This window comes from Crotalus tigris, unplaced genomic scaffold (assembly GCF_016545835.1).
Source record: "Crotalus tigris isolate CLP2741 ecotype Arizona unplaced genomic scaffold, ASM1654583v1 scf7180000020429.91544, whole genome shotgun sequence".
In the NCBI taxonomy this organism is placed as follows: Eukaryota; Metazoa; Chordata; class Lepidosauria; order Squamata; family Viperidae; genus Crotalus; species Crotalus tigris.
The window spans coordinates 17,143-43,548 of record NW_024098020.1 but is presented as its reverse complement, the minus strand read 5'-3'; the positions used below and the strand labels follow the sequence as shown (position 1 = coordinate 43,548).

The 26,406-nt window shown below is 37.1% G+C and overlaps 1 protein-coding gene across 1 annotated transcript in view; it reads right to left on the bottom strand.

The window, feature by feature from the left end:
- Nucleotides 1–2,096: 2,096 nt before the first annotated feature.
- LOC120318777 (probable phospholipid-transporting ATPase VA) overlaps nucleotides 2,097–26,406 on the bottom strand; it is a gene marked incomplete at its 5' end in the record, with an annotated part of 39,152 nt that continues 14,842 nt past the window's right edge. The window contains 5 exons of the mRNA XM_039366835.1: nucleotides 2,097–2,970; nucleotides 3,686–3,873; nucleotides 7,160–7,264; nucleotides 7,949–8,029; nucleotides 10,777–10,977. Of these exons, the coding sequence (XP_039222769.1) occupies nucleotides 2,271–2,970; nucleotides 3,686–3,873; nucleotides 7,160–7,264; nucleotides 7,949–8,029; nucleotides 10,777–10,977 (1,275 nt within the window). The remainder of the gene's footprint in view (nucleotides 2,971–3,685; nucleotides 3,874–7,159; nucleotides 7,265–7,948; nucleotides 8,030–10,776; nucleotides 10,978–26,406) is intronic.

Here is a 26,406-nt window from a genome sequence, read left to right as displayed (position 1 = left end):
CAATTGCTTTTTACTCTTAGACCAGAACCCTAACTCTGGGAGAGCAGCAAAATTTCTTTCAGCTACCATTCCCTTACATAGGAAAACACTCTAATTTTAGGATATACAAAATATAAATAAATATGCAAAATATAAATACAAATAAATCAGAAATATACATTTTTTCATGCTTCCTATGTTGTTTCATATTTTTATGTCTCTCTGTTATATTTCACTGGTCCCTGATTACAATCAAGATAGAGTGATAAACAAATCTACATTTACTTTATAGTTGAGTAATTTACAATTTAGTATTTTATTTTCAAAATAGTTCTGTAATTTTGTCAATTTGTTTTAAGTATTTACCTTTGTTGTATTTTCCTACTAGTATTTAAAATATTTTGTAGTTTGAATGTTTTATTTAATTCTGTTAATTATCTAGAAAATCTTCATGTATCTAAATCTGAGCTCAGTACCCTTTTTACAAAAATTACATAAAAAGCTTTCCAGTGACCACAATAAAAATATTACAATAGTATAAATTAATTAATAAAACTTCCTATATAGTTAATCCTTCATTTTCTATTGCATTACTAATTGCAGTTTAATAGCAAACTTTGGAAGAGCTTTGGGGGTTACAGTCAAGGTTGAAGAGAATATGCAACCCCATCTAAACATCATCTCTTTTGATAGTGTGAAATGTAGTCTTCTTATTCTAGACTAGCTCAGGAATTCTGGGAGTTGAAGTCCACAGGTCTTAAAGTGGTCATAGTTGCCCACCCTTGTTTTAGACTCAAACATTCTATGTATCATTTTGAACCATTACTTTGTGAACGGGTCACAAAATTCTCACCATTTTCCAAGCATGTTGCTACTTATTTCACTGGAAATGGTTCATTAACATAAAATGAAGAACTTTCTCACACGTATATCAAGCTGCAATATGGATTTTACTTCATTGTTATTTTATAATACATAAACTGCTAAGATTGAAATATAAAAAAAAAAGAATGTCAAGAGTTATTTGTTTTTCACCTAGTTTCTTCTCTGCTCTCAACTTGAAAACAATAGGGGTGATGGTGGTTGAATCATCTGGGATGGGAATGGAATGCCAAGAATCCATCTGCAGATTGTGACGCCCTGCTCCCCCCTTCAAGAACACACTGTGCCTGTGTTTGAATGATTCAGACAATTCCCATAACAAGGACAGTAGGTGATTGGACAACGCAATGGACTAAGGGGAGTGCCCAAAGGAGCAATTCATGTTTAATTATACAGATCTTTGAGCAGGAAATTCAGAGCTGATTTTGCTTCTTTTGTGCCAATGTAGTGTATTCAATAAAAGTATTATTGTTGGAAAGAACAATGTCCCAGGAGTTCCTTTCTTAGATTCGCTAGCTGGAATCAGACAATTAGATCACACTTGTAAGATGTCAACATTGTTTTCACAGCAGTGGGATGCTACTTGGTGAAATGAGTTTTTCTTTCAGGAAAATGTTTTAGCAACTGGCTTGAGTATATAGTTTTCTTTCCCTTTCCCAACTCCTTTCACTTGGATAAACTGAATGTGCACTGTCTTTATCAAATCAGTGTGGCATTTGACTTAATCTCCCCAGTTAAATCAAAATTGATCCAATGATTTTGACCTAGTTAATGAGATCATGAAAGAACCAATATAGGTAGTCCTCGATGTTCAACCACAATTGAGTCCCAAATTTATGTGACAAGTGAGAACTTGTTAAGTAAATTTTGCCCCATTTTATGACCTTTCTAGCCACAGTTGTTAAATGAATCATTGCAGTTAAGTTAGTAACATGGTTGTTAAGTGAATCTGGCTTCCCCATTGACTTTGCTTGTCAGAAGGTCGCAAACGCTGTTCACATGACCTCAGTGATGGTCATAAACATGAACCAGTTGTCAAGCATCCAAATGTTGATTACATGCCATGGCAATGCTGCAAGGGTCATAAGTATGAAAAATGGGCATAAGTCACTTATGACTTTGTAACTTTGAGCGGTTACTAAACGAACTGTTGTAAGTTGATGATTACCTGTACAAATAAAATTATTGCATTTGTACAAAATGAGATGAAAAATAAATGCATACATATATGTATATATATATATATGTATAGGTATCTTTATTTGTATAAAGTTTTTATTTTCAACATACTTGCTTAGATTTTCTTTCATAATAAAACTATGTACCTTGAATGCCGTTTTCATCCTAAGAAAAAGAGCACTCTATCCTTTTTATGCAAATAAAAAAATATGTGTTTTGGAATGCCAATGTCATAAAATGGTTGTTTCAAGAGATTCGGCTTTCAAGCAGTCCCCTGAAGAAGTTTTTGCCTGTTCCTGAAAACAGGAAGAGTTCTGCTCTGTCAAGCCTTTGAAGTCCTGAGAATGACAACTACACAAAGTTATACTGTCATGCCTTCTGTTCCGTAAACTGCCTGAAAACCATGGCAGATCACTTCTGATGCTCTTGAACAACAGAGTTGATGAAAACCAGTTGAGCAAGCTGAAATCTGATCCATCTACTCTTGTACTCCATTGTATTGTGTCATCAACATTCATCAACGTTGGCTCTAGATCAAAAGCACTTTTTTGAAAACCCAACGATGGTTCACCTTTATCATCAACTACTGAAAGATGTCCATTTTCCTCACAAAATTGAGCATCGAGAGGAGAAACAAGAGTATTTAAATCTGTTGAACACCCTGGTTTTGGCATCTGAGATAGCTCCTTTTTTTGTTGACATAATTCTGTTGGGTTATTGTGGTTACAGGTCCTTGAAAAACCACTAGTAATGAAATATGGGCTTTCAGGAGAATAACCAGTATTTTGATAAATTTGGGAATTGGTGTCCCTTTTGGTGGCCCACTTGTTTAAAAGCTGGTTGTGGGAGCCTGGAAGCAATCTTGATATCTGGCGTCCAAGTTGAAGCTGGGTTGGGAAAAGTGTGCCTTGAAGTATTCTGTAGAGAAATCTGATGGAGAGAAGTGAAGGAATTAAAAATGAATGCATCAAAAGAATACTGTACCAATTTAAACCTGAATAAAATAACAAGGGTGATAGCTGTCAACACCACTAGGTAGAACAGCCCAGGATATCAACTCCACCTGAAGGCTTTATTAAACTTGGTTACAATAATAACATCTTTCAAGTTCAATTGTACTGTACTACTTCTTAAATTTCAATGAATTAGGGACACATCTGTATAAGCTAATTCCAAATGTTAACTTGTTCTTGACTTAAAAAAAATGCTTCAACCTGTTGCTCAGATTCCTGCATATCTTCATCAAGGTAATTTTCCTTAGTCTATATATCCATTGCCTCTTTTGGTCTTACCCTCCCAGTGTGTCAAAAAATTCTTGTCCAGGTTCATGGGAATGAACTGCAAATTCACTGTTCTCTTTTGCTGGCAACTCCCCTAGAAGTCCTACAATGAGGCTGTACAAGGAGACTTTTACTTGTCAGCATATCTTTTTGCTGTGCTTTACTTGATGTTCACTTTCTATATTTATTATGGTCAGTGGCAGGAAAAATAAAGTCACTGATTTATTTGGCTTATCTGATTATTGTAGCATATGCACTTTCGTTTCCTCATAGAAATATTGCTCACAAACAATATGTAGAAAAGAAAAAATGCTTTAAGTTAACTCTCTAAGTGATGCCCACAAGAAAAAAAAAAGATACTCTACCTGGGAAGCAAAGCCACAACGGGTGAAATAAGACAAGTCAGATAAAACACCGGTTCTCCCATCAGCTTCTCCATAGTCCAATAAGGATTTGATGGAGGATAGCATATTGGGCACGAAATATTATAAATGAGCGCCACAATGAAGAATAAAGCAATGCTGAAGACACATGATGACAAATGTAGCCAGGTCTGAAAGAAACATATTAAAATTATTTTGCAATTCTATACTTTACTGCCATTGTGTGTTCAGACAAAATGGAAAACTAGTATTTTTCTAAAAGGTTCAAGAGGATGGAATAAGTTCAAGAGAAAATATTCCCTACACCAAGGTTGAAATCTACATCAAGAGAGAAATGTAAGGAAATCTGAGTAGATTTCTACAAGAATTTTGTAACCACAATGGAATCAGTGAAATGGTGTTGCCAAACTGGACATTTCCATTGTAGGAGGATTTTCATGACCAAGTAGATCAGTAGATACAACCTCAGAGAAAAAGCAAGTCTTTGAGCAAATGAGCATTCATACCTGTTTTGCTACAAGGCACTACTTAGTCAGCATCTCACTTTGGATGATTCCTGCAACATCACCACAACTTAGTCATGGGTAGACTCATTTTGGACTCATGGGTTCAGCAATTATCAGCACCTTATAGAATATTTTTTTAAAAAACCCTCCCTCTTACAGTTTGTCAATTATATTATGTGAACGGAAAGCTTAAATATTTAAAAATATGTTATTGTTTGAAAGATTTTTGTTTTAGTCTCCTAGTAAATTTGCATTTACCAGCAAATATAATTTTTACCAATTGATAAAAATTGATCATATTGTGACATTTTCAGGTGCTTAATCGGATACATTCAGTTATTACACAGAACTTATCTCTAAAGGCTCAAAGGTTACCTTCCCTTGTTAAAAATGTCCTATTGAAATATATTCATGTCTTTCCTTTGAGTAGGAGTTAGTGTAGACATACTAAAAATAAAAATATATTCTCCAGTCTATACAGATAGAGTCCTATAGTACATGCTATTCAAAGCTATACATACTCATCCGTATTAGGTAGATAATTATATAAATTTCACATCTGTCTTCTAGCAGAAGTTTGAATTTATTCCCTTTATTTTAATGGATCCTTGCTTCACTTTTTTTTCTTGTTTGAATTTTTAAAATGTATGGGCTGAAGACAGCAACAAAGTTTTGCTAGCATTGTGAGGGTTGCTTGAGTAGTGTAATAGCTAAGCAAAGCACAGAAAGACAAATAGCATTTGCCTAAATGTATGTCTAGAAAAATCTATGAAGAAAACCCCAAAATCTCTTCCCGGCCTTTTGAGTTGGTAGCTATAGTGTTGGTAGAGATTGTTTTATACATTGTTATTCTGATGCAGAAGTCATTTCATGTATTCCAACCATATATTGCCCACTGGTGTGCTTATAGGGGAATTCTGAGAGCGAAGAACAATAATGTGTTGATATCAGTAGGGATGGAGGAAAAATTAATCTGGATTATTATATAAACGTATCCAAGTGGATCCTCCTGAACTAAAAAAAGAAAATGCGACAAAACCACACTGTTCTAAATTATCTTTGTATTAAGTAAAAAATGTGTTAAACTAAGAATTACAATATTTGCAAAAATATGGGCAATAGCAATATATATAGACAAATATATAGATGACTCACACCTCACCCACTGATGACTAACACCGTCCAATGACTCTGACCTAAAGTAACCTCCCCATCACAAGACCCATCACAATCTTCTCTCTGATGACTCACACTTGACCCATCACAAGACTCTCTCTTGACTCACCCACACTTGAACCTTATAAACAGAAGAGAACTGACATAGACATCTCCTAAATGCTGCTGAAGATGTTACCTAGCCTGGTAATGAAATGTTCAGAAACCAACCCACATGCTCAGAGAATGAACCTGCACCCTCATATAGACAAATATATGGAGCTGAGACCAATTCCAACTGCTAGTGATCGCCTATCAAGATCTACAGTAGATGGCTTGGTTCTCAGTTTCCTTAGGGTCCATCTTCTCCAGGTGGAATGTAAGAGGTTAGGTTCCTGCCCCCAAGAGAGATCAAAGAGCATGAAGTTGGAGATAATCCTTCTTGTAATGTTTCAGCTATTACTTTGTAAAATCTTATCAGAGACATATCAGGTATCCTGCTTATTGGCTTTGTATGGAATTGTTAGTTCCATTTTAGCAGATGATAAGAGATTAATTCTTTGTTGAGGTTTATTCTTTCTGATGCTATTTTTTTTACATATATAAACTCTTGGGAACTGAATGGCATGGGTATTTTTATAAATAAACTAGACAACTTGTGACCTGTTGAATCATTATTTCAGAGATATCCCCTAAACAGAGAAACAGAATGACCCTGTGTGGGCAAAAAAGCACTGGGAGTGACTTCCAACTTCCTGGGGGCTTTCCCATTGACTTTCCTTTTGGGAAACTGGTGGGGAATGTTTTAAATGATGGTCATATGACTCTGGCTGATGAGGCTGTGCCACAGCATTGAAGTGGACACACTTTTGTCAAATTTCAATCCCATGGGAGTAATGGATCCCAGATTTTGGCTGCAGTGTTTAAATTAGCCCATTTGTGATATGTTGACTCAAAAATTGTTGCCCTATGTTGCAACAATTGAAGGTTATAAGAGACAGGAGAGTTTTAATTGTATATAGATAAGTAAATATGGATAGACTAGAACAAAACATTGAGGTGGGATGAAAGCATGTGTAGAGTCTTTACCTTTGTTTATTTATCACAAAGCAGGCTCTGTTCAGTTTGTCTATGCACGCAAAGGGCAAAACCTGCATTGTGTAAGTGGAATACTGCTTTCTTGATCCTTCTCCCCACCATGCCACTGGGGGGGGAGGGGAGAATTACTTGTGAGTTACATAGAGAAATAAAAATAATGAAAGTGTGAATGTTGATTCCTTATAAACTGTCCTTATAAGTAATATGCTTTAAAACGTGGTGGTAAATGTTCTTCTGAAAAACATGGGGACCAGTTCATACAGGAGAAGAGGGGATATGAGAAAAACAAGGGTAGCTCGAAATGCCAGGAGAGAAAAACTGTCAATCTTCAAATGCAGACCAATTGATGGAATTATGGTAGTTAAGTCTTAATTAATAATAATTTATTAAGTTTATATATCTGCCTAAATAATGCTTGTGATGATATAAAATATGCTAAACTGTGTCCTCTGTGAATGTTTATGAGATTCAGAGTTTTGAACATTGGTCTGTTTGTACATGTGCATATGTGTTGGTGTGCAGGAATCTCAAAATTGAATGCAGCATATACTTCAATAAGCTATTATTTACATATAAAAGAATGTATGAGATCATTACCTACTGAAGTTTGCTAATAAAATAAAATCTAATTGAAAGGCAACTGTAGAACTATGCCTTAAGTGGCAGAATATAGGTCACATTTTTGAAGGTAACTTACCCAGGTTTTGGTTTCTATAGCCAAATGGAGTATTATGGTAAAGAGAGCTGCTGTGGTGATAGGAATTCCCCATGAAAATATGTCCACATCTGAATCATAATATATCTAGACAAAATTAAATGAGAATTAAGCACATTTGACAATATAAATCCAGAAGAATATTAACCCAAAATCCAGAAACTATAAAAACTTAGGAACGGGGTGGAAAGTATTTCATAGTTTTTGTTGCTGACACCATCTCTTCCTATTCTGAGTACATGACACCTGAATTTTTGGTGAATAGTACAGGGAACATACAAGCTTCACTGTCAGATGCAAAGAATCATGACTATTCATAAAATTGCAGCATAGAAGATTTATTCAAGCCTGTGCACAAGAATCTGGTCAATTAAAGTTCAACATTAAATTGGCGCCAGGTAAGGATCAACGGAATTCAGGAGGGGTTAGACTTGGAGCACTTGTGGGAACACAGTGACTCTAAACTAATGACAAACATAATTCTTTCCCCAGCTCTGCCAGCTTTTCTCCTACATTCACTGGGTGTGCACATAAAGCCATTTTCCAACTGCTGATCCTTATCACCCAATAGCAACAGATTGGGTTATCTGTATCAATAACCCATAATTTTGAATATCTTTTTTCCTCCACAGCTTCAATAATCAAAGCCATAAATGCCAAACTGACCCTTCTAGCACTTAGTTTCACCTCCATACATTTGCCACGCTTGGCTTCTTTTCCCCATGATTCAAGAATAGAAGGATTGAAGCATGTTTACCCCTGATAACTTACAAAGTAAGGGATGAAGAAACAAACCAAGCTTTGATAGAGAGCATCAATCATGTTCATCCAAAACATATGCGGCTGGTACTCCTGTAATGGGGGAGGCAGAGAGAGAGAGAGAGCTTTACCTCTGATGAACCACTTCTTGTTAAAAAAAAAGCTCAGTGATTAAAAGAAGCAGAAGAGTTCGTTTAGGGAATTCATCTAGAAAAGCTGCTGAATATAAATTATATTCTGAGCCAAAGCATTCCCATCCAACCTTTTTGGCAGTTTGACCAGCTCCAACCCCGTCCAACATTTTCCCAAAACCCTTCCCTTTCAAACATAGTTAAGTGGACCACACACTTAGCCTCCTCTCCCTCTACTGTCTTATCAAGAGCTACTGGAGGTCCTGACTAAAGGCCACCTGATCAGACTATTTTTCCTGAGGCTCATACTGAACATGCTGTCCTATTACCTGGAATAGTAATATAGCTGATATTAAAGATTGTAAGAGTAGATCAGGGAGAGTTTGGAGGATCAAAGAAGTCTGAACAGGATGAATAGGTTTGGAATGGCTCAGAAATATTAGATAGGCTTAGTTTGTGCATAAGGCAATTCCCAGTCTTTCTGGAAGCAGCTCAGATTTCTTTCTTTTTCTAAGCCAGGTCAAACTCTGAAGTGACCTGTGATGTATCTCAATTCCTGAATGTGACTCCTGTTCTCATAACTGACAGTGACATTAATATGGTGAAGATATTGGATCCAAATGAGTAAGCTGCATTTAGTTCAGGCAGGCAAATGAATTAGGGACTAGCTTCTGTTGATTTCAATAAATATAAAATGGAATTAAAGACTATGGATTTAATGAATCATTTTAATTATGGTGATTATACATTATATTCCTAGTAGCAGTAGCCATAAGCCTCTCAATAAAATTTTATTTGTTCATGCACAGCTGATCTTATCATCTAGCTATTTGTGCCATTTGACAGTGAGGGTTAGAAACACAAAACATAACAGAAATTATTAAAACACATCACCCTGGAGGCAACTCACATCAACATATTAAAAAGGAGTCACATGGCATCCTGACCCAGGTCAAAATATTTTTAAATGATGACGGGATCCAGGCCATCTGAATCCAAAGACCTCTTCTTGGCTACTCTGGACAACGTTTTAGTAACTACTTAGGGACTTGGAAAGTTCTTATTTTCTTGTGAAATCATTTAGCTATCTTGCAGAACAAGAGCACATACATAATTCATTGTTTGATATTATCCTCTATTTCCAATGTGAAAATTTAGAAATGTATTCTGGCCTCAAGGTTCACTGTATTCTGCTGTCAAAATATACAGTCCTGGGTAGAACTTCTTTCTACCATGCAGAATTATTTTACTTTTTGGCTACCTATGAAAGTTAGAAAGTTGATATGGCAATATAATATCCAAGTTCTTTATTAATACATCTAAGTATGCTTAATTTGAACAAGGTTTTCATTACTTCTCCTTGTTACATCAGCAGGTAGCCAACTGGCAGCCCTCCTGAACTCTCAGTGGCTGTCAAAACCATCAATCATGGTATTCTTCTGGACTGACTTTGGGTGCTGGTAGTGATAAGCATTGTTACAATGGTTGTCCTCCTTCCTCTGTGGCCAGTTCCCGTTAATGTTGGCAGTGAAGAGGTTGAATCCTAGGCACCTGCAATGTGAGGTGCCCAAAGGCTTGAGCCTTTTGCCACTCCTTTTTAACATTACATGAAACTACTAGGGGAGGTCATCCATAAGTATCAGATCTCATATCACCAATATGTTGATGATACTTAATTATATATCTCCACCTCTAGCTGAACAGTATTGGCCATGTGCTTAGAATCTGTAAGGGTCTGGATGGTGACCAATTGGTTTTGACTCAACCCTGGCAAGAAAGAGTGGCTATGGTTATGCTCCCCAGGTCCAGATGATATTTCATCATTAACTATTGATGGGGTGGCACTTCCCTGGACTGAGCTGCTGCACAACTTGGAGGGTCCTCCTGGATCCATGCAGGACTAGGAGGCAGCCATGGTTAGGGGCACTTTTGCATAGATTCATCTTCTGCACCCTTTTTTGGACCAGGTGACCTTGGTCACAGTCATTCATGCTCTGGTTTCCTCCCATTTGAGTTACTGCAATGTGCTCTACATAGGGGTGCCCTTGAAGACTATCTGGAAAATTCAACTAGTCCAGCAGTGCACACAGTGATGGGTGTCCCTAGGTTTGCCCATTTAATACCTTTGTGGCCTGAGCTGCCTTGGCTTCCAATTTATTTCATGGTGCAATTCAAGGTACTGCTCTTCATTTTTAAAGCCCTATATGGCAAAGGGCCAGATTATTTGCAGGGCTTTCTTTCCCTAAGGTAATCTACCCATCCTAACTGGCTAGATAGGACGAACATGCTTCTTCCTTTAAAGATTATCATCTGATGGAAGCTAGGAAGTGTGCCTTTTCCATGGTAGCCCCTGCCCCTTTTCCCCTGACTTTTGGCCTTCCATAAAGCACTAGAGACCCAGCTTTTTTTGTTTTTATGCATTTTGTTTTAATAGTTTTAATATGGTTTTGTGTTATTTTAATTTTTGATTGGGAACCACCCAGAGTTTATGATAAAATGAGTGGCTATATAACTATTGTACATAAATAAATAAAAATTATATTGCATTATGTAACATTATATATTGCAGAGGAATTTTGGATGGGCCTTAATGTTATGCATTTCAGGAATCATGAGGGTCTAGTGGTTTTTCTAAAATTAAAAAAGATAAGAATGATCTTCACATCACATTTTAGGACCTGGACAATGCAGAAATGAACACATTTTTACCTCCATCTTCTGGCCACTTGTGTAGAGTTGGGGAATAGCAATTAATGTCTCTGCAGGTACATCTTTATCAAGTACTCCAACAATCAGTTGAGGAAGAGATGAGAATAATAAGTTAAAGAAGATCAGGTACCATTGATCAATCATTGATGACCCCGAAAATCCACAGTAAAACTGGTACCAGAACAGAAGGGCAACAAACATCTTTAAAAAAAAGAAAAAGAGCAAAATATGAATCTTTAATATTTGCAAGCAGCATATTTATGTGTAAAATTGTAGTAGGATATCTCCTTTTTCATGAAAATATTGAATTTAATAAAATAAATCTAGTTCTAGTTCTTTATCTGACTCAACATATACTGCCCAATCCCTCACCTTTACAGGTAGTCTTTGACTTACGACCACAATTGAGCCCAACATTTCGGCTGCAAAGTGAGACATTTGTTAAGTGAATTTTGCCCCGTTTTATGATCTTTCTTGCCACAGTTAAGTGAATTACTGCAGTTGTTAAGTTAGTAACATGGTTAAGTGAATCAAGCTCCCTCATTGACTTTGCTTGTCAGAAGGTTAGATAGATTAGATAACCTTTATTGTCATTTTTTTTTACTGTGGACACACTGGCACACATTAAAAATGAAATTTAGTTGCTTGCTCTCAAAGTGTACACATACGTAACACATATTTAAACATGCTATATACGACATATATATAAACCTATACTCTTATATATAAATAACACATAAATATTAATCACTGTCCATCTTGAATACAAAACGGAAAGAGGATGCTTTAAAGTTCACAAGGTTAATACTGTATGGAACGAAACTGTGACTTAATCTGGATGTTCTGCTTCAGATACCATGGAACCTCCTCCCAGAAGGTAACAAGGAAAACAGGTCGTGAAGAGGATGTATGGTGCCCCAGACAATCTTGCAGCAACACTTGTACGCTATGTCTTGGATGGAAAGGAGGGAACTGCCAATAATCTTTTCTGCCATCCTCACTACTCTCTGCACCGCCTTCCTGTCTGAAGCAGTGATGCTTCCATACCAGACTGTAATGCTGTATGAGAGGATGCTCTTGATCATCCCTCTGTAGAAAGTGGTAAGGATGGGGGAAGGAAGATGCAGAAAATGCAGGCCCTGCTGTGCCTGCTTCACCAGTGTCTCGCTACTGAGCGACCAAGCCAGCCTACTTGTTAACCGCACATGCAGGAATTTGATGCTCGTAACCATTTTCACAGGTGAATCATTAATGCAGAGAGGACTGTGGCTGTGCCTGCCTTTTCTGAAATCGACAATGGTTTCTTTGGTTTTTCCAATGTTTAAAACTAGGCTGTTTTTCTTACACCAATTCACCAAACCCTCAACCTCCTTGCAGTAAGCATCCTCACTATTATCTTGCATAAGGTCCACTACTGTTGTACCATCCACACACTTCACAATATGGTTGGTGACAAACCTAGCACAGCAGTCATGGGTCAACAGAGTGAACAGCAGCGGACTTAGGACACAGCCCTGAGCTCAAGAAAATGGTGTTAGAAATACAGCTCGCACATACTGGGGCCTGTTAGTAAGAAAATCAAAAATCCAGTTGCACAAAGGAGTGTTTAAGGCTAGAAGGCCCAGTTTGTTTATTAGATGCTGGGGAATGATTGTATTAAATGCCGAATTGAAGTTGACAAACTGCATTCGCATATGAATATTTCTTTCCTCTAAGTTCTCCAAGCTCAGATGGAGAACAGAAGAAATAGCATCCTCTGTGGAGCGATTTGGTCGGTAAGCAAACTGAAGTGGGTCAAATGCTGGTGGTAGGCTAGATAAAATAATGTCCTTTATCAGCCTCTCAAAGCATTTCATAATGATGGATGCCAATGCAACCTGAGGGTAATCATTGAGACCAGTCATTGTGGACTTTTTTGGCACTGGCAAAATGATGGTTCTCTTAAAACATGATGGGACCACTGTCTGCTGCAATGAGAGATTGAAAATATCTGTAAGAACACAAGCCAGCTCATCAGCACATTACTTAAGAACCTGCCCAGGGATATTAGAGGCTTTTGGAGGAGTTGGTGGTGGCGGCAGTGTTCTCCAGGGCGAAAAGGAGTGAAGCCTCTTTAAGGAAAAGGTGGAAGAGACAAGATCAGAAAACGAAAAGGAGGCTAGGTTGTCGTGCAGGAATACAAACTAATTTGAGGGATAATCCACATGGAGCTCCGTTCCCATCTGTCCTATTTGCCATCGTTCGCTCCCTAGAGACTAAAATGGACGATCTGAAACTTGAGCTGGCCACGAACAAGGAGTGTATATCGGAGGTGGTGACCCTTTGAGAGCTATATACAATGAAATTTCATTTTGATGTATGTTGATTGGTGTACTTTCAAAGTGACAATAAAGTTATTATTATTACTATTATTATTACTATTATTATTATTATGGATCATCGCACAGTCAGCCAGATGGTCAGACTGGATTTGGCATTTTGTCTACCTATCAAGTCCTTCCCAATGACCTGGGATAGGCAGATGTGGATGTTTGATGTTATTACAGATATCATCGCAGGATGGAAGCAGTTCCTAGTAAGGCCGCCTTTTGCAATTGACTAATAGCGAATTTGTCAATGCTAATGATGTTCAAATAGTGCTCCAGTTGTTTTGGGATTGCACCCAAGGAGCCTATTACTATTGGTACTACCCTTGCTTGCTTTGCCACAGTCTTTCTATTTCTATTTGTAGGTCTTTGTATTTTGTTATCTTCTCCAGTTCTTTCTCGTCTATTCTGCTGTCTCCAGGCACTGCCACGTCCACTATCCAGATTTTTTTGTCTTTCTTATCGACAATTGTTAAGTCTGGGGTGTTATGTTGCAGGTGCTTGTCTGTTTGAATTCTGCAGTCCCAGAGCAGTTTAATTTTATCATTTTCTATGACTTTCTCTATTTTATGATCCCACCAGTTTTTGCTTACAGGCAAATGATATTTTTTGCAGATCTTCCAATGCACCATTGTTCCTACTTTGTCATGCCGCTGCTTGTAGTCAATCTGTGCAATGTTCTTGCAACAGCTTACCAGGTGGTCCACTGTTTCTTCAGCTTCTTTGCATAGGCGGCACTTACTGTCTGTTGCTGTCTTCTCAATTTTGACTTTATATGCATTTGTCCTTAAGGCTTGGTCTTGTGCAGCCAGAATTAGTCCCTCGGTCTCTTTCTTCAATTTTTCTGCTCTTAGCCATTGCCAGGTCTTGTTATTATCTGCTTTCCCAGCTATTTTTTTAACATATTGGCCATGTAGTGCTTTGTCTTCCCATGCCTCTATTCTGTTCTTCATTTGATCTTTCTTGTAGGCCAGTTTGGTCTCTCCAGTAGTCAGTAAGCCTTCCTGATATACTAATTTCAGTGCATCTTCATCATTGTACTTCAGTTATTCTTCCAAAGCCATTTTTTCTTCTTCAACCATCTGATGTACTTGTAGCATTCCACGCCCACCTATTTGCCTTGGTAGATAAAGTCTGTCAATGTCATTGTGTGGATGAAGGACGTGATTCATTGACATTATTTTTCTGGTCTTCCTATCCATTGCTTGTAGTTCTGCTTGAGTCCAGTCCACTATTCCAGCTGTGTACCTAATAACTGGAATTGCCCAGGTGTTGATTGCCTTTATGGTATTTCCTCCATTGAGTTTGGACTTTAAGATCTTCTTCACTCTCTTGATGTATTCACTTCTAATCTTTTTCTTGACTTCAGTGTGCTTGATGTTGTCAGCTTGAAGGATACCCAAGTATTTGTAGTAATCTTCTTCATCCAGACTCTTAATGTTATTTTCGTGGGGCACTTGATTCCTTCAGTTTTCACTACTTTTCCTTGTTTGATAGTAAGTGTGGCACATTTGTCCAAGCCAAACTCCATTACAATATCTTGGCTATATATACAGACAGTGTTGAGCAGCGATTCTATTTCAGATGATGTTTTTCCATACAGCTTCAGATCATCCATGTAAAGGAGATGGGATAGTCTGGCAGATGTTTTTGATGTTTGATAGCCATGTCCTGAGTTATTCAGTATTGTTGACAGAGGAAACAGTGCAATAACAAATAGTAATGGTGATAATGAATCTCCTTGAAATATTCCTCTCTTGATATTAACCTCTCCCAGCCTCTCACCATTGATCTGCAACTGTGTCTTCCATTGTGCCATCGATCTTTGCACAAATTTTCTGATGTTTCTACTGACTCCTGTTATTTCTAGGCACTTGATTATCCAATCATGTGGCAGAGAGTCAAATGCCTTTTTGTAGTCAATCCATGCCACATTCAGGTTGGTCTTCCTTCTCTTGCAGTTTTCCAAGATCATTTTGTCTATTAGGAGTTGATCTTTTGTTCCTCTGCTATTGGGGCGGTTTCCTTTCTGCTCAGGTGGAAAGAGATTGTTTTCAACTAGATGCTGTTGTACTGCATCAGCTACCACACCAGTTAGTAATTTGAAAGTTGTTGGTAAGCAGGTAATTGGCCTGTAGTTACCTGGTGTTGCCCCTTTTGCTGGATTTTTCATTATTAGGTAGGTTTTCCCAGTTGTTAGCCACTTTTCAATTTCTCCTCCTTGTAGTATATTGTTGAACTGCTTGGCAATGAGTGGGTGTATAACAGTTAGATGTTTCAACCAAAACCCATGCAGTTCATCTTCACCTGGTGCTGACCAATTTTTGATTTTCTTTGCTCTTTTTTCTACCATTTTTGTTGTTATTACTAGTTCTTTCATTTCAACTTCTGTTTTATTTGCATCCACCTCTTTTAACCAAGCCGCATCCTTGTTGTATTTCTTTGGGTTATCCCATATCTGCTTCCAGAACTGCACTGTTTCTTCCTTGTCAGGTACTGACATACAAAGTCAAAATTGAGAAGACAGCAACAGACAGTAAGTGCCGCCTATGCAAAGAAGCTGAAGAAACAGTGGACCACTTGGTAAGCTGTTGAAAGAAGATTGCACAGACTGATTACAAGCAGCGGCATGACAAAGTAGCAACAATGGTGCATTGGAAGATCTGCAAAAAATATCATTTGCCTGTAAGCAAAAACTGGTGGGATCATAAAATAGAGAAAGTCATAGAAAATGATAAAATTAAACTGCTCTGGGACTTCAGAATTCAAACAGACAAGCACCTGCAACATAACACCCCAGACTTAACAATTGTCGATAAGAAAGACAAAAAAGTCTGGATAGTGGACGTGGCAGTGCCTGGAGATAGCAGAATAGAAGAGAAAGAACTGGAGAAGATAACAAAATACAAAGACCTACAAATAGAAATAGAAAGACTGTGGCAAAAGCAAGCAAGGGTAGTACCAATAGTAATAGGCTCCTTGGGTGCAATCCCAAAACAACTGGAGCACCACTTGAACACCATTGGCATTGACAAATTCGCTATTCGTCAATTGCAAAAGGCGGCCTTATTAGGAACTGCTTCCATCCTGCGACGATACCTGTAATACCATCAAACATCCACATCTGCCATCAAACATCCACATCTGCCTATCCCAGGTCCTGGGTAAGGACTCGATAGGTAGACAAAATGCCAAATCCAGTCTGAACATCTGGCTGACTGTGCGATGATCCATATAATAATAATAATAATAATAGTAATAGTAATAATAATAAAAAGTTGGAAGGGACCTTGGAGGTCATCTAGTCCAACCTCCTACTCAGGCAGGAAACCCTATACCACAGTGTTGGAGCATTCACTGCTTCTGGGGGCAGGTTGTTCCACTGGTTAATTGTTCTAACTGTCAGGAAGGTTCTAGGTTGCTTCTCTCCTTGATTAGTTTCCATCCATTGCTTCTTGTCCTGCCTTCAGGTGCTTTGGAAAATAGCTTCACTCCCTCTTCTTTGTGGCAGCCCCTGAGATATTGGAACATTGCTATCATGTCCCCCCTCGTCCTTCTCTTCGTTAAACTAGACATACCCAATTCCAGCAACCTTAGATGTTTTAGCCTCCAGTCACCTAATCATCTGTTAGAGAATTTTAATTTCTCTATTGGTGAAAAATAAATCAGAAGCTCTCACAGTTGACTGCATTTAGCTGATTCAAATAAGTTTATATTTATATAAAAATATTTACAATACCATTCTTCTTTACAGCAACATAGCTTAATGAAGACTTCTTACAGAGACAGACCAGAGACAAAACCAGAGACTGGAAATCCAGTTCCTAACTCAATACTCTTTTTGCACAGACTCAGTAGCCCTTTCTTCTCATTGGCTGACTGAGTTACCACAGGACTCTTCCTGTTCATGAATATTCCAACACTCCTCCCTTCATGACAGGAAGAGACATCAGACCTATTGACTTAACACATTTTCCATAGTGAACATTACCCAATGGTTTAGTCATCATGTCTGCCAAATTATCCTCAGAAGAACAATGATGTAAACTAATCAATTTTCCTTTTACAGCTTCCCTGACATTACAATACTTAATGTCTACATGTTTACTTCTGTTCTTCACCCTGTCACCAGTTGCCATTTTTATACAGGCAGCATTGTCTTCAAATACCTTTACAGATTCTTTTACATTAATATTTAAATCTTGCAACAACTGTACATACCATGTTACTTCAGAACACAATTCAGATAAAGCAATAAACTCTGCTTCCGCTGTTGAAATAGCAACAGTTGTTTGTTTTCTGGACTTCCATCCAATCAGAGTCCCTCCAAACAATATTATAATCCCAGAATTTGATTTCCTTGTGTTTATGTCATTTGCATAGTCACTATCGACATAACACTTTAATTTCAATTCCTCAATAATCTGTATTTGAAGACCCAAATTTATAGTTCCCTTTAAATATCTGAGAACCCTTTTTACACCCATCCAATGTAACTTTGTAGGTGCAGCACTAAAACGACTCAAAATGCTTACTGCGCAAGCTATGTCTGGTCTGGACCACTGTGATAGATATAGCAAACTCCCTATTGCCGAGTGATATATCTCTTGATCACAGGTTTCACCTTTGTCTGCACTTAAACTATTATAAAAATCTACACTCATGGGTGTGGGAGCAGTATTGCAATCTTTCATATTATATTTCTCCAATAACTACTCAATTTTTCTCCTCTGACTGAGAATATAACCACCTTTTTCATTTTTCTGTATCTCTACACCGAGATAATTTTTTATTTCTCCCTAATTCTTTAATTCAAATTTCTTTCCTAATTTATCAGCAAATTCCTTGACTTGTGATGCATCCTTTGCGATGAAGCAAAGATCATCCACAAATGATAACAGTAAACAATTCCCTCCTTGTAACTGTCCAGTATATATACAATTATCAGCTTTGCAACTTTTAAATCCAAGATCCTTTAAAGCAGTATCTAAACAGATATTCCAGTTTCTGGCTGACTGCTTCAGCTCATAAATAGCCTTGTTTAATTTATATACCATGTTAGGTTTTGCATTTCATATCCTGGTGCTTGGATCATATAAATTTCTTCCTCTAACTCAGCATTGAGGAATGCAGTTGTGATGTCAAAGTGCCAGATTTTATGCTTATATGCCGCTGCCAACACCAGTGCTACTCTTATACTCTCACTTTTCACAGTTGGTGCAAATACTTCATCATAGTGCACATTCTTTAATTGTGAAAAACCTTGTGCCACTAACCTGGCCTTATACTGTATATCATTATTTGGCAATACCTTTTTCTTATATACCCACTTACAACCCACAGCTTTAGTTCCCTGTGGCAAAGTCACTGATTTAAATACTTCATGGTCTCCCATGGATTTCATCTCTTTATCCATGGCCTCCTTCCATCTTTCTTGTTCAGCTTTTGGTAATGCCAACACTTCTTTATAACTTCTTGGCTCATACCACACATTTACCTTGCTGGCAGAATACCTGTCAGGTGGAATTCCTTTATTACATCGCTCTGACCTACGTGGTATTAACTGCTCCTGTGTCTCAAGTCTTTCTGGTTTCATGTCTTGTTCAGCCTCTCCTCCCTGAACATTGACATCTTCTATAATCATTTTCCCATCATTAGATGAGTTATTGTCACTAAACAGATCACCGTCATTAAGTGAGACATACCCAGAATTTGCATTAATTCTGTCCCAATCTGCAAAATTAGCAGACCTTGAAATTACAATTCTTTTATTTCCATCGCTAAAGCGATATCCTTTTGACCCTGGCTCATAGTCCACAAACCTGAGCTTTCTTACCTTTTGCTGTCCTTTTCTTCTGATTACTTTTGGAATATGTACCCATGCAGTACTTCCAAAAATTCTCAAATGTGCCAGTGATGGCTTTCTCCCATATAGAATGGCATATGGAGTATTATTAATGGAGGAACTCCACAGCCTGTTAACTATATAATTGGCAGTCAATATGGCTTCTCCCCAATATGACCTGCTCATACCAGAATCCTCCAATAATGAATCTTTCATTGTTTGCAAAACACCATTCCTTCTCTCAGCTACATCGTTCCCTGCTGCTGTGTAAGGATTTGTACATCTGTGTCTTATCTCCAACTGCCCCAACCATTGTTGGAATTTAGTTGACATAAATTCAGTACCTCTGTCAGTTTGCAACTGACACACTTGTTGTCTGTACCTTCTCTCCACAAAACTTGCCCACTATTTGAATTGTTGTAGCACCTGTCTTACTTCTAAGCAAGTAGCAAAACGAATACCTGCTATAATCATCAACAATTACCAGCACATATTTTGCTCCTCCCAAACTGGCTTTCATAGGTCCCACCAGATCTGCATGGACCAGCTCTAGAACTCTTTTTGTTTGTCTGGTGCTATATTTACTAACTGGGAATGCCTTTGACTTCGATGTTTTGCATACTGCACAGTCGAAATATGTTTTGCATCCCTTCAAATTTAGCCCTTCTGCAAAATCTTACATTTGCTGCAAAACTTTAAAGCTTGCATGGCCAAGTCTTCTATGCAGAAGATGAACACATGAATCATGCTCTGCAACATTCTTAAATATATGGGAACATTGAACCTTTTGTCCCTGCAATACATATAGATTATCTTCCTTTATGCCTTCTGCACAAATATTCCCATTCCTTTTGATGAGACATTTCCCATTTACAAAAATGACCTCAAAACCTTGTTTGTCTAAATTAGACACACTTAACAAATTATGTTCCATCTCAGGTACACAAAGCACATTGGTAAACTTTGATTCCAAATATGGAATTTTTACATCGCCTTTTCCAATGACTTTTGCTTTCTGGCCATTTGCCAAAGCCACAGCTTCTTGTGCTACTGGAACAAACCTGCAAAATAATTTAGAGTCATTAACAATTGTTTGACTTGCCCCACTATCTATTAGCCACTTTTCTCTGTTGTTGCTATTGCAAACTTTTGCAACATCAAAATGCTCCTTTTGCAAAACAGTCCTTTTTGGTTGCACAAATGTCCTTTGCTGCAAACAGTTCCTCTGCAAACAGTTCCTTTGCAGATGGTTGTTTGCTCCACAAATGTAGCAAGTCTTTTCCTGCTGAGCAGCTCTCTGCTTGCAAAATCTCTCCTTTGTTGCAATTTGGCCCGGGTCCGATCTACTTGTTTCTTCTTCTCTGGAGACTTGCAGTCTGGACCCCCTCCTCAGGAATTTCTCCTCCTTGTGGCTGCTTCTAAAATGGCGCTTTTCTTCTTCATTAAGCAAGCATGCCTTTAAAGCCTCAAAATTTAAGTCTTGCTCTTGTTTGCATTCAAATATTGCAGAAACTGTGTCCCAAGTTTTATCTAAACTGTTCAACACCAATAAAACCTTCTGGGACTCAGGGAATTTAATCCCATGTTGTTCTAAATCCAAAAATAAACTTTGCATTTTATTTAAATGCTGTTCCACAGATTCACCTGGTTGCAAACAGGCCCTGTAAAGTTTTCTTGACAATTGCACGATATTGCATGCAGAAACATTCATGTGCACAGCTCTCAATTTCAACCAAATCTCCTTTGCAGTCTTTAAATGTTCAACATTTAGAAATTGTGCATCATCTAAATTCAAGATGAGATAAGCCACTGCTCGATCATGATTTTTCTGATCAACTGCTGCAAACACTTGTGGTGGATTTTCTACAATATACCACAGCTCTTTAGCTTTCAGCAAACATTCCATTTTTGCAGCCCATATAATGTAATTCTTCTGGCCCAAATGAGGCACACAGTTTTCCTTAAATTCCATTGCAGCCATTCTGCTAATTCTGCCTTGTTCTTATACTTTCTAAACACAGGCAATTTCTTCCAGCTTTAAATTACAATGCAGTCCTTAGTAAGCTCTGGGCCCATAACCTGTTAGAGAATTTTAATTTCTCTATTGGTGAAAAATAAATCAGAATCTCTCACAGTTGACTGCATTTAGCTGATTCCAATAATTTTATATTTATATAAAGATATTTATAATACCATTCTTCTTTACAGCAACATAGCTTAATGAAGACTTCTTACAGAGACAGACCAGAGACAAAACCAGAGACTGGAAATCCAGCTCCTAACTCAATACTCTTTTTGCACAGACTCAGTAGCCCTTTCTTCTCATTGGCTGACTGAGTTACCACAGGACTCTTCCTGTTCATGAATATTCCAACATCATCTTTGTTGCTCTTCTCTGTACTCTATGTAGAGTCTCAACATCTTTTTTACATCGTGGTGACAAAAACTGGTTGCAGTATTCCAAGTGTGGCCTTACCAAGGCATTGTAAAGTGGTATTAATACTTCACGTTATCTTGATTCTATCCCTGTTAATGCAGCCTAGCACTTCAGTAAGGGATTTGATAAAATAGATCACAACCTACTACTAGATAAGATAGAAAAATGTGGTCAAAAAAAATTTAAAAAATTAAATAAAAAATAATAAAAAATAATAATAAAAAATGACCTGGAATCTTAATGGCTTAAATTCACCTCAGAAACAGAGAAAGGTCTTCTACTATTTGAAACAACATAATAATGACTTGATATGTTTGCAAGAGACTCATATAACTTCAAAGGACTCAAAATATTTGACAAATTCTCGTTTGGGATCACATTTTATAGCTCCAGCTCCAGGGAAAAAAGGGGGTGTTGTAATTTATGTGAAGAAAAATTTATCGGCTAAATTAATTGAGGTTGAAGGAAGATATGTCTTTGAGGAACTACTGTTACAAGGCAAGAAAATTCTTATTGTTGGATTATATGCCCCTAATCAACAACAGAAGCAATTTTATAAGCTTTTGCATGGGAAGATATCCCAGTTGGATTATAAATTCGTAATTTTGATGGGTGACTGGAATGGAGTTTTGGATATAACTATAGATAAAAAGAGCTTTTCAAACATTTTTACTCAAACTAAATTACCCAAAACCTTTTTTGATTTGAAAGAAGAGTTGGAACTTATTGACATTTGGCGAGAAAGGAACACAAGTGATAGAGATTTTACCTTCTATTTGGATAGACACCAGTCATTTTCAAGGATTGACTTCTTTTTGATTACTAGTGATTTGCTTTCCAGAGTGAGGAAGGTAAAAATCTTCCCCAGGACCTTGTCAGATCATAGTCCGGTGTGGATGGAACTACATTTGGAAGATGGGAATAGAAGACCCTGGAGACTGAACGAGAATTTGTTTACTCGGGAAGAATTTGTACAAAAATGTAAAGAGCATTTAAAGGAGTTTTTTGCCATAAAGATGAATAAGGGTACATCGATGCCCATGGTTTGGGACGCCAGTAAGGCGTATATGAGGGGAATTTTGATTCATTTAAATAAAGTTTTTAAGGAAAAAGGGTTACAAAGACGTAGAGAAATAGAAGAAGAGATTAAATTAAAAGAAGCGTTTGTTCTTAATCCAACTGATAATAATTTAAAGGTTTCAATAAAGATGCTTAGGGAACAATTTAATATGTTGATGGCAGATCAGGTGCCTACCAATCTGTCTTATATGAGACACAATACTTTTTGTAATGCGAATAAGCCTGGGAGGTGGTTGGCTTATCAGTTACGAAAGAAACAGAAAGCCAGGATTATAGAGAAAGTAAAATATAAAGGTACTGAGGTTTTTCAGCAAAATTTTATTAAAAAGAGTTTTTTAGACTTTTATGCAAAATTATATTGAAGTGATAATATAAAGGGTTTGGATATAGACAAATATTTACAACCAGTGCATTTTCCTAAACTTTCAGAGGAACAACAAAATGGGATGAATTGTTTAATTACTGTGGAGGAAATTGGTTTAGCTATTAAGCAGTTAAAGGTTGGAAAGTCTCCAGGAACAGATGGATTGACTTCGAGGTATTACAAGATTTTATCTGAAGAAATGATGGAGCTATTAAAGGAACTCTTTAATAGTATATTGTTGGGAGCCCAAGTTCCTCCTTCTTGGAAAAGAGCTTTTATATCACTGATTCCGAAGGAGGATCAAGATCTTACAGAGCCTAAGAATTATAGGCCAATATCATTGTTAAATGTTGATTATAAGATTTTTACAAAAATTTTGGCAAATAGATTAATGCAGGTTATGAAGGACTTGATTCATAGTGATCAATCAGGATTTATAACAGGGCGATGTATGAAATATAATGTCAGACAAATCATAAATTTAATTGAGTATTTGGATAAGAATAATCAGATTCCTGTGGCTTTTATATTTTTGGACGCTGAAAAAACCTTTGACCAACTAGATTGGCAATTTTTATTCTTATTGGTAGAGAAAATGAATTTTGGGGATACGTTTTTACACGCACTCAAAGCTATATATCAGCAACAATCCGCACAAATTGTTGTAAATGGGGGATTGACTGAAAATTTTAATATTGAAAAAGGGACAAGACAAGGATGCCCATTATCTCCATTGTTATTTGTCTTAACGTTGGAAATCTTGTTGATTCAGATTCGAGAATCAAAGGTAGCTAAGGGTATAAAGATAAGGAAGAATGAGTATAAATTGCGGGCTTTTGCGGATGATTTGGTTTTAATTTTGGAACAACTGAATCAAGCGATTGATTGCCTACTAGAACTTATAATACAGTATGGGAATGTCTCTGGCTTTAAAGTTAACAACTATAAGACCAAGATATTATCAAAGAATATGTCAGTTAAAGATAGGGAAAGCTTGGTTAAAGCTACAGGTTTTCAGATGGTAAAAAAGATTAAATATTTGGGAGTATATTTAACTGCTTCAAATGGAAAATTGTATAAGAACAATTATGAACCATTATGGGCAAAAGTACAAAAGGATTTAAAGGATTGGAAAAAATTGCAATTGTCATTGTTGGGGAGAATTTCAGCTGTAAAAATGAATGTTCTACCAAAGTTTCTTTTTTTGTTTCAAATGATACCTATTTTAAAAAAAGAGGTAAATTTGGATGAATGGCAGAAGGGTATCAACAATTTTATATGTGCGGGGAAAAAACCAAGGGTTAAGTTTAAGATTTTGCAAGACGCCCAAGAAAGAGGAGGACTTCAAGGCACCTAACTTGAAATTATATTATGATGCAGCCGCCTTAACTTGGATAAGTGACTGGCTTAATTTAACAAATAAGGATACCTTTTTTGGAAGGTTGGGATTTAATGTACGGCTGGCATGCATACTTGATTTTTAATAAGAAAGTCGACCGGACTTTTAAATCACATATTTTGAGGAATGCCTTACTTCGTGTTTGGAAAAAGTATTATTATAGGTTAAACTATAAAATACCTATCTGGGGGATTCCCAGACATGCAATTGAGGGAACCTCCAAGGGGATGAATTTTGATAAAATTTCGTATAAAGAATTATTAATTTGGTCTGGTTCAGATTGGCATTTAAAATCCTTGGATGTATTAAGGCAGGAAAATATTCTACAGTCATGGTTTCAATATTTACAAATGGTAGACAGGTGGACTGTAGATAAGAAAGAGGGAATAACAGTAGAAGATAAACAATTGGTTATTCAGATTAAAAATCAGACTCAGGCTCATATAAAAAGAATTTATAATGTTTTATTAGAGTTAGACTCGGAAACAGAATTGGTTAAAGACTGTATGATTAAATGGGCTCAGAATATACAGGAACCGATTTCACTGGATTTATGGGAGACAATTTGGATTAGAAATGTTAAATTTACACAAGCTCAAAATTTGAGGGAAAATTTTTATAAAATGTTTTATAGATGGCATTTAGATCCTAAAAAATTATCTTGTATGTATTCTAATATACAGCCCAAATGTTGGAGATGTAATAAAGATGCGACATACTTTCACATTTGGTGGAATTGTAAAAAGGTAAAGGCTTTTTGGATTATGATTTGGTGGAACATTCAAAAGATTTTTAGAAGGAAGATAAAGTTTACTCCTCAATTATTTTTACTGGGTATTTTTGTGGATCTAAATGACAAAGAAACTATTTTAATGTTGAATTTATTAACTGCAGCAAGGTTACTAGTAGGCTCATATTGGAAGAAAGATTCCTTGCCTACTTTAGAAGAATGGATACTTAAAGTTTCTAGTTTTGCAGAAATGGCAAAAATGTCTGCTTATTTAAAGGATCATACACAAGAAAGATATATTATTGTATGGAGAAGATGGATAGATTATATTCAGAAAAAGTATGGAACTAAAAAGTTTCATTTATTTTATGAATGAATCTTATAGTAAATGGTATAGAGAATTGTTTAGGATGTTATTGGAGTTAAAGGTTAAGTATGATATTTTCTTTTTCCTTTTCTTTTTTTTCGTGTTTCTTTTTCTTTTTTTTTCCTACTGTAAATTTTATTATTAATAACCCTGTATTCTGCTCTGGGAAGGGAGGGGGGTTGGGGGTGGGAGGGTGGAAGAGTGGGGGGGTAAGGGTAATATAGATAATGGTAGTTCCTGGGCAGTTCCCCTCTGCTGCGTTCATGGGCTTGATAGGGATGAGAGGAGTAGAAGGTGTAGAGAGGAAGTAGGACGGTAAGAGGTGAGGGGGAGGGGAAGAGAGTAGGAGGGGAGGAGAGAAAGAGGAGGGAAGTAGGGAAGGTTCTATGAGAGGGTGGACACAGCCTGGGGGGAATGGGCAGGCGGTACCAATGGTTATGAATTTATTTTATTCTAAAATTGTATTTTTCATGATGTATAAATGGAAAAAATAAAAAACTTTTAATAAAAAAAAGATAGAAAAATGTGGGTTAGACAGCATCACCATCAGATGGATTCATAGTTGGCTGACCAGCCGTTCTCAGCGTGTGGTTTTCAACAGAACAGCATCTACATGGAGGGAAGTGTGTAATGGGGTGCCCCAGGGGTCTGTTCTAGGCCCAGTGCTCTTCAACATATTCATCAAGGATTTGGACAAGGGGATAGATGGGAAACTCATCAAATTTGCAGATGACACCAAGCTGGCAGGAATAGCCAACACTCCAGAAGATAGGCTTAAAATACAGGAAGATCTGGACAGACTTGAACACTGGGTGCTATTTAACAAAATGAAATTCAATGGTGAAAAAAGTAAGGTTCCACATTTAGCAAGAAAAACCAAATGTACAGGTATAGTATAGGGGGCACCTTGCTCAATAGTAGTAACTGTGAGAGGGATTTCCGAGTCCTAGTGGACAATCACTTAAATATGAGCCAGCAGTGTGCTGCAGCTGTCAAAAAAGCCAACACAGTGCTAGGCTGCATTAACAGAGGGATAGAATTA